Source organism: Dama dama, chromosome 15, assembly GCF_033118175.1.
Source record: "Dama dama isolate Ldn47 chromosome 15, ASM3311817v1, whole genome shotgun sequence".
Classification (NCBI taxonomy): domain Eukaryota; kingdom Metazoa; phylum Chordata; class Mammalia; order Artiodactyla; family Cervidae; genus Dama; species Dama dama.
In genome coordinates this window covers 29,720,194-29,732,683 of record NC_083695.1, presented here as the reverse complement: position 1 = coordinate 29,732,683, position 12,490 = coordinate 29,720,194, and the positions used below count along the sequence as shown (strand labels likewise).

General features: G+C 43.5%; 1 protein-coding gene across 1 annotated transcript in view; it reads right to left on the bottom strand.

The window, feature by feature from the left end:
• The window catches only part of EIF4EBP2 (eukaryotic translation initiation factor 4E binding protein 2), a 31,905-nt gene extending 20,973 nt beyond the window's left edge, over window positions 1-10,932 (bottom strand). The window contains exon 1 of the mRNA XM_061161717.1: window positions 10,559-10,932. Coding sequence (XP_061017700.1) covers window positions 10,559-10,703 — 145 coding nt within the window. The 5' untranslated portion in view covers window positions 10,704-10,932. The remainder of the gene's footprint in view (window positions 1-10,558) is intronic.
• Window positions 10,933-12,490: the final 1,558 nt, after the last annotated feature.

Sequence of the window (12,490 nt, the reverse complement as noted above, 5' to 3'; positions counted from 1 at the left end):
TCTATGACCCACCTCCCAGAATATTGGAAATAAAAGCAAAACTAAACAAATGGGACCTAATGAAACTTAAAAGCTTTTGCACTACAAAGGAAACTATAAGCAAGGTGAAAAGACAGCCCTCAGATTGGGAGAAAATAATAGCAAATGAAGAAACAGACAAAGGATTAATCTCAAAAATATACAAGCAACTCCTGCAGCTCAATTCCAGAAAAATAAATGACCCAATCAAAAAATGGGCCAAAGAACTAAACAGACATTTCTCCAAAGAAGACATACAGATGGCTAACAAACACATGAAAAGATGCTCAACATCACTCATTATCAGAGAAATGCAAATAAAAACCACAATGAGGTACCATTACACGCCAGTCAGGATGGCTGCTATCCAAAAGTCTACAAGCAATAAATGCTGGAGAGGGTGTGGAGAAAAGGGAACCCTCTTACACTGTTGGTGGGAATGCAAACTAGTACAGCCGCTATGGAAAACAGTGTGGAGATTTCTTAAAAAACTGGAAATAGAACTGCCATATGACCCAGCAATCCCACTTCTGGGCATACACACTGAGGAAACCAGATCTGAAAGAGACACGTGCACCCCAATGTTCATCGCAGCACTGTTTATAATAGCCAGGACATGGAAGCAACCTAGATGCCCATCAGCAGACGAATGGATAAGGAAGCTGTGGTACATATACACCATGGAATATTACTCAGCCATTAAAAAGAATTCATTTGAACCAGTCCTAATGAGATGGATGAAGCTGGAGCCCCTTATACAGAGTGAAGTAAGCCAGAAAGATAAAGAACATTACAGCATACTAACACATATATATGGAATTTAGAAAGGTGGTAACGATAACCCTATATGCAAAACAGAAAAAGAGACACAGAAATACAGAACAGACTTTTGGACTCTGTGGGAGAATGTGAGGGTGGGATATTTCAAAAGAACAGCATGTATACTATGTATGGTGAAACAGATCACCAGCCCAGGTGGGATGCATGAGACAAGTGCTCCAGCCTGGTGCACTGGGAGGATCCGGGGGAATCGGGTGGAGAGGGAGGTGGGAGCGGGGATCGGGATGGGGAATACGTGTAAATCCATGGCTGATTCATATCAATGTATGACAAAACCCACTGAAATGTTGTGAAGTGATTGGCCTCCAACTAAAAAAAAAAAAAAAAAAAAAGTTTACTTACTTTTGCAAATGGTAAAATAAATGCAAGTAGTTTTTGCACCAAAAAAAAAAAAAAAACCCATGCATATCTTAGTCTTCATGTTTGGATTTCAAAACAAATAGGAATCTTTAGATCTAGGTTAACATTAGATATCTACACACATTCGTGATTCCTTGGTGACCAGTTATTTGGATAAATCTAGTACCCTAACCTAGCACTTTCTAAATGCTGACATTACTAGGAAAACATGAGAGTAAAACTGAGTCCTTTTGACGGAGAACAGAGTAAGGAGAAAAAAGCTTCTACTTTTCGTTCTAGAAATTAGTGATTTTCAAACGGCAAGAAAAAAGAGGCAAATAAATGAGATCCAAAATTATGCTTGCCAAGATCAGAAGTGGACACAAGATGAACAAGCAGCGTAAGTGCGTATGTGCTAAGTTTCTCAGCCGTGTCAGACTCCCCACAACCCCATTCATGGACTGTAGCCTGCCAGGCTTCCCTGTCCATGGGATTCTCCAGACAATAATACTGAAGTGGATTGCCATTTCCTTCTCCAACCAAGCAACAAGTGTTTCCAATATACTCAGAAAGGTAGTCTGCCTCTTTCCCTCTCCCCCCAGCTCCATCCCAATAGTAAGAAGAGAACATAAGAAGTGAAAAATACAGAAAGGACTTACAAAGAAAGTGGTTTTTTCTGTTTCTTATTCTACCAGCTTAGGGGGGTGATTAACAAGGTCTGTGTTTCACTATGTTAGAGAACATTTTAAATGCATTTCAGTTTTAAACATCTGTTCTTCATGGAGGCTCCGGATGGAACAGACAGACTCCTGAAAGCTCTATGCCAGATAACCCAGACAGGCTAAAAGTTGCTTGACCCAGTATCCTCCAGGGAGGCTGATGGTGGCCAAATCACGTTCAGTGTGTACAATCATCAAATCTCTAAAGTGCTAATAAAACCAAGAAAGGGACAATTTTTACATCAGCAAAAGGCACAACCAGAGCCAGAGGATATTATAACTTAGTATGGCTAAATAATTATGGCAAATGGAAGACATCCAAGGTTTGTGAAAAGTCAATTCTACTGTCCTTTGATTAACTCCAATTCTCATAACCAGGAGCAAAGATTTCCAAGACATTAATGTCAAAGGAAGGCTCCCTACCCAATCACACAGGACTCTGCCAGAGTAGAACACACACCCAGGCTGAAAGGGAAGTTGATAATGACTATGCTCCTATTCACAAGGTTCTGTTAGAAGAGGCCTCAGACAGCATCTGGTGGAAGCTGGTCATTTTACAGATGGAGAAAACAACATCCAAAGAAAGATCACACAGTGAGTGCCCCAGGAGTCAGGAGACCAACACAAATAACCAAGGCAGTCTGAGCAAATCTGCCTTTCTTGAGTCTGGCCAAAAAATGGTTGGAGACAAATGACTTTTTTAGTTAGTACCAGGTACAAAGTAGTATACAAACCAGAAACTAATCTCAAATAAATGCCAATTGATTTTAAGACTATCAAAATTAAGTACGTCAAATATCCATATCTGTCTGGATTTGAACACTCGTCTTGAAATAAATTTTCTTCACAAGAACTACCTGGTTCTGGTTCCAGGAAAATGCTGGTTGGATGCGCCAGACTGTTGACAGCATCCTGGATCAATTCTTTGGATTAGATTCCACACATGCTGTGGTTCAGCCTCTGTAATGCTAATGATTAATGAGGGCTCACTGCTCTGGCATGGGGAAAGCACTCAGAGTCAAGCCTGACCGTCATTCCCACTTCTTGTTTTCCTCCCCGTTGATTCCTCTTGGGCACTTAAAAAATAAAAATAAAAACAATGCATAATACATATCTACCAATATCTTCTACTTACAGGAAGGAACTTGAACTCATCAATAAACTTCAGAGGCAAAAGCCTACTGAACATCACTGTTCTAGGTCACTTTATTTATGTGCTGCCTCTTCATTATGGTTCAAGGAACTTATCAGACCAGAGAGTGGTTTCATTTCAACGTAAAAGCAGCCCAACTCTAACATAAACATTCTCTGGTGATGAGATGAGCACCTCTCTGAGGCCCAAAGAATGAATTACAACATCTTAAAAATGAATCACAGGTCTGGCAAACTTTTGATAGGTACCTCTTAGAATGGACTCTGCAGGTGGCACAGTGGAAAAGCATCCGCCTGCCATGCAGGAGACATGGCTTTAATCCCTGGGTCAGGACAATCCCGTGGAGTAGGAAATGGCAACCTACTCCAGTCTTCTTGCCTGGAAAATCCCATGGATAGGAGCCTGGTCTTAGAACCTAGAGAGTAATCAATGGTCTATCTTCACCAATTCTCACCTGCTATAAACATCAGACCATTTCTTAAAAAAATTAAAATTGAATGAGGTATTACACTGATACTAAAACCAAAGATACCACAGGAAGAATAGACAAGTATCTCTTAGGAATATAGATGCAAAAATCCTCAACCAAGTATTAGCAAGCAGAATTCAGCAACATATAAAAAGGATTATATACCACAATCAAGGGTACTTACTCCAGGAATGAGAGGCTGGTTCAACATCTGAAAATAACTAACACGATACATATAAGAACAGCATAAAAAACAAAAATCATAGGATCATTCCAAAAGATACAAAAGAAAAAACTGCCTTTGATAAAATCCAACACCCTTTCATAATAAAAATAATCAACAGACTAGGAATAACAGGAAGCTTCCTGAACCTGACAAAGAGCATCTATGAAAAACCACAGCTACCATTTTACCTAATGATAAAAGACTGGAGGTTTTCCCCAAATACTGAGCACAGGTCACTGGTATCTGTTCTCATTCTCTTGCCATGTTTGTTCAACACTGTACTAAAGGTTCCAGTTCTAGCCAGGGCCATTAGGTAAGAAAACAAACAAAAAAGGTACCTAGATCAATAAGGAAGAAGTAAAACTATCTTTATGCATATGTGGTCTTGTGGTCTTGTATATAGACAATACCAAGGAATCTATAAAAATTGTATTTTCCAGTTACTGATTCTTGTTTACTAAGCATTTTACTTTTTAAAACAACTCAATGATATGAACAGCTTTAGTTCACCAGGGCATTTGTCCTCAAGATCTAAAAGACAATTTATTTAGAAACAAATACTCACAAATTTCTGAGCTTTTGGCTTCAAACTGTGGCCTGAGAACCAGGTGAAAAGGGCCTTTAAAAATTAGTCCTATATCACATAAATCAAAGCAAGATTCTCTATGACCCACCTCCAGGGTAACAGAAATAAAAACAAAAGTAAACAAGTGGGACGTGATTAAAAGCTTTTGCACAGCAAAGGAAACTATAAGCAAGGTGAAAAGACAACCCTCAGGATGGGAGAAAATAAAAGCAAATGAAACAACTGACAAAGGATTAATTTCCAAAATATTCAAGCAGCTCATACAACTCAATGCCAGAAAAACAAACAACCCAATCAGAAAGAGGGGAAAAGACCTAAACAGACATTTCTCCAAAGAAGACATACAGATGGCAAACAAACACATGAAAAGATGCTCAACATCGCCCATTATTAGAGAAATGCAAATCAAAACCACAATGAGATATCACCTCACACGGGTCAGAATGGCCATCAACAAAAAGTCTACAAACAACAAATGCTGGAGAGGGTGTGGAGAAAAGGGAACACTCTTGCACTGTTGGTGGGAATGTAAATTGATACAGCCACTATGGAAGACAGTATGGAGATTCCTTAAAAAACTAGGAATAAAACCAACATATGACCCAGCAATCCCACTCCTAGGCATACACCCTGAAGAAACCAAAGTTGAAAAAGACACACGTATCCCATTGTTCACTGCAGCACTATTTACAATAGCCAGAACATGGAAGCAACCTAGATGTCCATTGACAGATGAATGGATAAAGTTGTGGTACATATACACAATGGAAACATTACTCAGCCGTAAAAAGGAACGCATCTGAGTCAGTTCTGATGAGGTGGATGAACCTAGAACCTATTATACAGAGTGACGTTGAGTCAGAAAGAGAAAGATAAATATTGTATTCTAACGCACATACATGGAATCTAGAAAAATGGTACTGAATAATTTATTTTCAGGGCAGCAATGGAGAAACAGACATAGAGAACAGACTTATGGACATAGGGAGAGGGGAGGAGAGGGTGAGATGTATGGAAAGAGTAACATGGAAACTTACATTACCATATGTAAAATAGATAGCCCACAGGAATTTGCTGTATGGCACAGGAAACTCAAACAGGGGTTCTGTATCAACCTAGAGGGGTGGGATGGGGCGGGAGATGGGAGGGAGCTTCAAAAGGTAGTGGATATATGTATACCTATGGCTGATTCATGTTGAGGTTTGACAGAAAACAACAAAATTCTGTAAAGCAACTATCCTTCAATTAAAAAAAAACAAGTCATATATCAGATAGATAGCTGCTGGGTTGTTAAAACACAGATTTTAAGGGGTCTTCACAAAGTCTGTGATAAACAAATTTGAAAATGGTAGCCTAGGTCTTACTTATTCAATAAGCTAAATGATGGAAAGTTTCAACTGACTTTTGTTCTATTGTAAATAGAGCAGCAAATATCTTTGAAACAGTAATTTTCATCTAAAGACTTGGGAGTCAAGAAAAAGTTCTATCCTTTACCAACAACTATTATTCTGCTTGGGGCTCTCTTCCTTCCAACCAGGTGAACTAGTTTTCCCATGTTAACTTTACCCTGTCTGATCAGCAAATCTTATTTTTTTTTTCATCACTTCACAGCCTTTACTGCTGACTGGCAGTGAAGAATCTCCGATATTCACTACTGTAGCTATTTGAGTTCCCAAAATTATTTTGGCTGATTCCATATAAAAATAGAAAATCTGACATTCCTTAGTTATTGGTTATGACATGTCTACATACCAAAATATTTTTTGTCCATACAAATCCAAGAAGCCTAAATTTTACTCAAGATAGAATATCAAAAAATTCAAAGGACATGATCTATAACTTTTTACACACACACATGTAGTCAAGCCTACAGTTGTCTCCAAACAATGCAAGACCCCTCCCATAAAATCATTTTTAAGACTCCAGTCCTCAAAAAGTCCTTGCGGAACCCTAGTAGTGCCAGTTTACAGACGCACGTTTCACCCGTAGGCCTTGGGAGAGTAGAAGGGAGTTGCGCACTACCCGCCTGGACGAGCTCCGGCTTCCCTCATCAGGTTGCGTCTAACCTGGAGCAGGCAGAGGCGCTCCATGCCACACAATACACTGCCGCATGCCCCGCGGCCGAGGGCTGCTGCCTTCCTGGGCAGTCTCTCACCGGCAAACATGGACCCAACACAAAAGTGCACCCACCGCAAAACTGAGCTACATCTTCTGGTACATACTTTGGTGGCTGACAAATATGAGACTAAAGCCAAATCTCCTTTGGAATGACAACACGTTAATTTTTGTTACTCTGAGGTAAGTAAATGCCATCTTCCTTAAACACAAGGCAAAGTGACTGAACAACTTTCAATGTGTTTTTCGTGCACTTCTTACATGTAATCATGAAGTCCTTCAGCTAATAACTGAAACTAGAGAGCCAAACAAGTACATTTGCTGGTTCAGAAATTTTTGGCTAGAATAAACTCAGGTCAGTGTATTAGAAATATTGTAACAGTGAGAAATTGGCCTTTCTTCCCCATATCTACAGGGCTCTATTCACTTCTCCCAACAAAACTAGATTAACACTCAGGACTCTCTCCAAATATTCTTACTTTATTATGGCTCACACCAAGTGGATTCTTTTCCCTTCTTCCTGTCTTCTCCTTTATCCCCAAACCCTTCCAATGGCCTTCAGGGAACCAACCAATTAGAGCAACTCTTCAGCTGGCAGAAAGGATGCACAAGGGTACGAACAAGATTTCATACTAACAGTTCTCCTCTGGCGCTCTTGTTACGGCAACAGCATACTTTTCCACAGCTGAGGAGGATGTTACGCAGGAAAAGTAAGGCAAAAAGAAAGGCTCAAAGAGGTCTCTTTGTTCATTCCCCAGAGCACAACCCTCTCAACAAGGAGACAGTTCAAAACTCATTAAAAAATAAATAAATAAATAATAAGGTAGCAAAAAGCATCATATTATCTGGCATTCCAGAGGTAGAAGAGTCTTCTTAAATGTTTGCAAACTTCCTTTCCTAGGAAAATATGCATCTTAAGACAGCAGAGGAAAAACCTGAAATAGGAATCAGGACACTAAGTTTGAGACTACCAACTGACATTAATTAGCTGTATGACACTAACAAGTTACTTAATTTCTCTCAGTTATAGAAGCAAAGCATTAGGTCCCTTCCAGCTAACCATTGTTACAAAAGTAAAGCAGACTATAATAACTTTACTTTTCACTGAGGCTAGAAGCAGCTTCTCAAAGGATGAACCAAATGTCATGCCCATTCCCCCAGAGGCAGACAAAACAAAATAAAAACCCAAGGGTGTTTTGTTCTGAATTTGTTCAAAAATTTTGTTCTTCCTTAATAATGAGAAAAAGGTACACTTCTAATAATATAAGAAATATAAGAGGTTACAGAAAGTTTTCATTTCCCAACTTTCATTTTCCAACCACAGAAGGCAATTTTGAGAAATCTTTTCAAGGGTAAGTTGTATCCTCTGTGGGGAGATGGCAAGTTCATTATGTTGTCAATGTCTCTGCCCAGTCTGATCATATAGGGCATTCAGCACATCAACGGTTATCTGGAATGCTCTGACCTGTGTATGACACTCTAGAAACTTGAGACAGGAAATTCTAATCCCCTTCCTTCCTACTAAATAGAGATTACTCATACAAGCCTACTACCACTTTTCTAAATGTTTTCAAGTCTGAAATATGTAACTTAGCACTTGACTCTTTACAAGTTTTTTATTTTAGAACTAAAAAGCTTTTCTACCCAGCAAGATTTTAAGACCACTGAGAGTAAAGACTGCATTTCCTACCTTTGTCTGTGGTCCCCTTCTGTGCAAAGCACTGCCCTGGACCCACAAAACTCACTGAAGATACCTAACCACATCAATTCAGGTGCCTAAAGGTGACCAAATAACAATCATCATTCAGGGAAAGAAAATTACATAGAAGAGAGGGAAATGTAACAAAAGAAATGAACAAATCATCAGAAAATTGGAAATTTTCCAAGGTGGGGGGATTAAATCAGTAAGTACTGCATATCTAGGTGGCACTGAGGTAACTGCTATAAAATAGTGTTTAAATCCAACCGCAACAGTGCTACATCTTATAAACATATTAGCTAAGTCTTTGTGTTAAAAATTTATGACAATGTGCTTTACTAATAAAGAACAGCTCTGTAAAATAGATGAGCTAAGATGTATTTAAATCTGCAATTAAAAAGCAGAAACCATCTGGAAACAGGGTGACATTTGAGAAAGTAGCTGAGGACTATGTATGTAGGGAGGAAGGATAAATGATTTAGTACTTCCGGCAGAATCTTTCCCAACACTGTAGGAACTAATTCAGACTACCAGATAGGCTTGTATCTTTAAGGCACACTTAAAGACTATGCCCTTACTTTAAAAGCATATAAGCTTGGGTATTTGAAATATGTCTAAAGGTGACCCTGCAGTTTTTCCCTCAAAGGAATAATGATTAATATACAGCTGAAAGTTTAGTTTCTTCCTCAAATAAATAATTATCTGCTACTATGACATTGGTTCTAAACTGCTGGAAGCACAGGCATTACAGAATTCACAAGGAATTCTGGAAGAAGTTATAAATTTCTTTCCATCACCTTGGAAAACAACATCCATTTCTTAAAAGTTGTCAGTTCAAGTTCAAGACAACCTATGGAGAACAGATCCTGGTTTGCCAAATCTTTCAGGATTAAAAGGCAAGAAGATTTCAGCATGCTCAGAGGCTGGCCTTGACCAGATGAGGTCAGGAGGGAGGTTATCTCCAATGAGGTAAGCCACCTCACTAGAAACTCCACTGTTCCACAAAGTTACAACTTCCTTAAGCCCAGTTCTCCACATATATCAAAGAACGTCTCCTGCCTGGATCATTTAAAAGTATTCCAAGGCAGCCACGCCACCCCTAGAGTCGCCTGGGTGGATTCCTCTGTAGAGCTCTCTCCGAGATTTTTATTCCTTGTTGGCAAGATCTTCTTACTCTACCGTCTTGATATTGTGCAACGATTAAAATATGGCCCAGGCCTAACGGCAAGGGACTGGTTGGAGCACAACTGGTGAGCCCAGCCCACAGGAATCAAGCTAGCAATCCCGCAGACGGCAAGGGCTGCCAGCAAAGTCCCAACCCTTTAGCCAGAGGCCACCATCAAAAAGCTAAGTAACCAAATTAAAAATGAAGCACCATTCCCTTCATGAGGTCCCTCAAGATCGCTCTCCAGTCTTCTCCCACTGGATAAAAGCCCAGTCAGGGGACAGACAACCTTTGAGCTCCCTTTTCCCGTGACCAATTAATGCCACGCTCTTCACCTCTACCCCAGTATTCTTCCTTGTAAACAGTCTTGGTCGCACTCTGAAAAGTAGTGCCCAGGGACCCCGCTCTGCACGGCCCCTTCCCCCGGTGAGGCAGTCCCGCCGGGGAGGGTACCGTCTTCCACCTACCTCCACAGGCGTCGCCGCCAAAACTCTACCCTCAAGGCTGCCAGCGCTCCTTTCCCTGGGCTATTACTTGAGCATGATTTTATCACTCCTCCTCCAGCCTGGGGACTCCCCCCACCCGTGGGGCCTCGTCCAGCAAAGTAAACAATGCTGTCAAAGCAGGATAACACTGGGCGAGGCTTCCAAACTCCGCATTCCAGCCTCCCCCCTCCTGGAGTTCTAGAAGCAGCAAAACAAGTCAGCGCAGGGTCCCAGGAGCAAACTACTCTCCCCAACTTCCTTTCTAAAAAGGCCGGGAGACAGCTCCAAATGTCAATGTGCACAAAGACACTATATGTAAGAGGCAGAGGGAATGCGGAGCGAGTGCAAAGCCAAGTGTAGGCGAATTTGCCCTGGAGTCCGAGGGCGGGGGAAGGAGAAAACTGGGTCGAGTGCGTAAACCTGCCACGAAGCGGGAACAGAGGCTTTTTTTTTCCACGAGAGGAGAGCCAGTTACGTTCCCAGAGCGGGCACGCGCTGAATAGAGTTGCGGGAGAGAGAGAACGCGAAGTTAATGTCCTCGAAAGCCGTCTCAACGGGGTTTCGGGGGAAGCCCCAGGAAAGGGGCTTTGGTGGAGGCGGGGTGGCCCGAGCGGCCCAGAGTGCATACGCCCTGAGTTAAAGGACCGCGGCGGGAAACTGCGGGGACACCGCGGAGGTTAGCGGGGGCGCGCTCGGGTGCCGGCCGCGGGCTCGGGTGAGGGCGGCGCGGGCGCCGACGCTCACCTCCCGGTGTGGTGGAGAAGAGCGTCCCCCCGGGCGTGGTGCAATAGTCATGAGGTAGCTGCGCGGCGTCGCTGATGGGCACGGTGCGGGTGGGGATGGCGCGGCTCTGGCTGGGCTGGTGGCCGCTGCCGGCGGACGAGGACATGGCTCTGGGCGCGGACTCTCGGGCTTTGTCCGGCGGGCGGGCAGGCGGGCGGCGGCGGCGGCTGAGGGCCCGAGCTGCTCCAGCTGCTCAGGCGGGCTGAAGGGCGGGCGGGGCTAGGCGCACTCCGCTCGCTCCTCGCTCGCTTCCTCTTGCTCCCTCGTCCCGCTCCGCTCCCGCCGCCGCCCTCTCAGCCGCCGCCGCCGCCGCCGCCCGATCCTCCGGCCTCCGCCAGCAGCCTCAGCAGCAGGAGCAGCGGCAGCAGCGGCGACGACGACGACGACCGGAAGCGGGCGAAGGCGGGAGCCAGAGGGAGGTCGGGGTAGCTGGTCGGCCGGACGTGACGTCACGAGGGCGGGTCCTGGGTGGCTAGGTTGCTGGCGGGGCGGGGCTTATGCCCTGAGGGCGGGACGCGAACCGGTCTGAACCTACGCGAAGTGTTTGTGAACTGAACGTAGGTGTGCTTGGAAAACTTGTGTGGGTTTTTTATTATTATTATTATTGTTATTATTATTGTCAGTCAACACTAATTGAGTTGACTTCTGTTTCCTATATCGAGGCAAAATGTTATTTTACTTTTAATTGTTCATTATTAAATAAAAGGAATGCGTGCATGTATTAAAAGACGATCAGAATGGTTTATGGTGCCACCGTGCTCAGAGGGTAGCAAATTTTTAGGATAAAAAATTTAGCGAGAAAGCAGCCTTCGACAACATGTAAATAAATACGCGTGGATCCAACAAGACTTTATTGACAAAAACAGGTGACCAGGTGGATTTGTCCTGTGGGCCATGGTTTGCAGATCCTGTCTTTGTTTTTGTTTCGTCCAGGTGCACCTCTTGTGGGATCTTAGCTCCCCGACCAGGGACTGAACTTGGACCCAGGCAGTGAAAGCACCCAGTCCTAACCAGTGGACCACCAGGGAATTTTCCTGTCTTTGCTTACATTATACATGAATTCAACAAATCTTTTAACAAGCACCTACTGTGTGTGTCAGGAACTTTCTAGGGGAGAAGGTATAGCAGTAAACAAGACAGAGGCCCCCCGCTCAGTGGAGTGAACATTCTGCTTGGAGCAACGGGGCTCTCCTCCCCACCCTCCCTCTCTTACCTAACCCAGACTCCTATTTAATACTTGGTGTGGGTGGCACTGGGCTTTCCAGGTGGCTTGGTAGTAGAGAACCTGCCTGCCAATGCAGGAGACATAAGACACATGGGTTTGATCCCGGAGTCGGGAAGATCCCCCGGAGGAGGGCATGGCAACCCGCTCCAGTATTCTTGCCTGGAGAATCCCGTGGACAGAGGAGCCTGGCGGGCTACAGTCCATGGGGTTGCAAAGAGTCCCACATGACGGAAGCAGCTTAGCACACATGCGTGTGGGTTGGCCTGCCTTGACTTTCCTTGCACTGTCAGAGGTGGTTCTTCCCCTGGGAGCTCCCACAGTGCCTTGTTCACACTGACATCACTTGTACCAACCGTGTGCATGAGTGTTATCTGCTTAAGCCTCTGGCTCCCTCCAAGGCTGAACACTTCAACGGCACGGGCTGGGCCCGTTCTCCCCTCATAGTTTGGGGCCTAGCTCAGAATCAGCCTGTGGTCTGCGGTATTGAACTGACCTTAGGAAGTCTTTGTGGAGACTGAGAAGGAAACATTAGACATAGCTGTGGGCAGTTCTGCCGTGGAGGGACCTATTCAGCTGAGAAGTTGTGTTTATCTTTTATGTGTCCACGAATTTTGACAAATGTTTATTTTACATCCTTATAAACACCACCCCACTGAAAATCTGCAGCA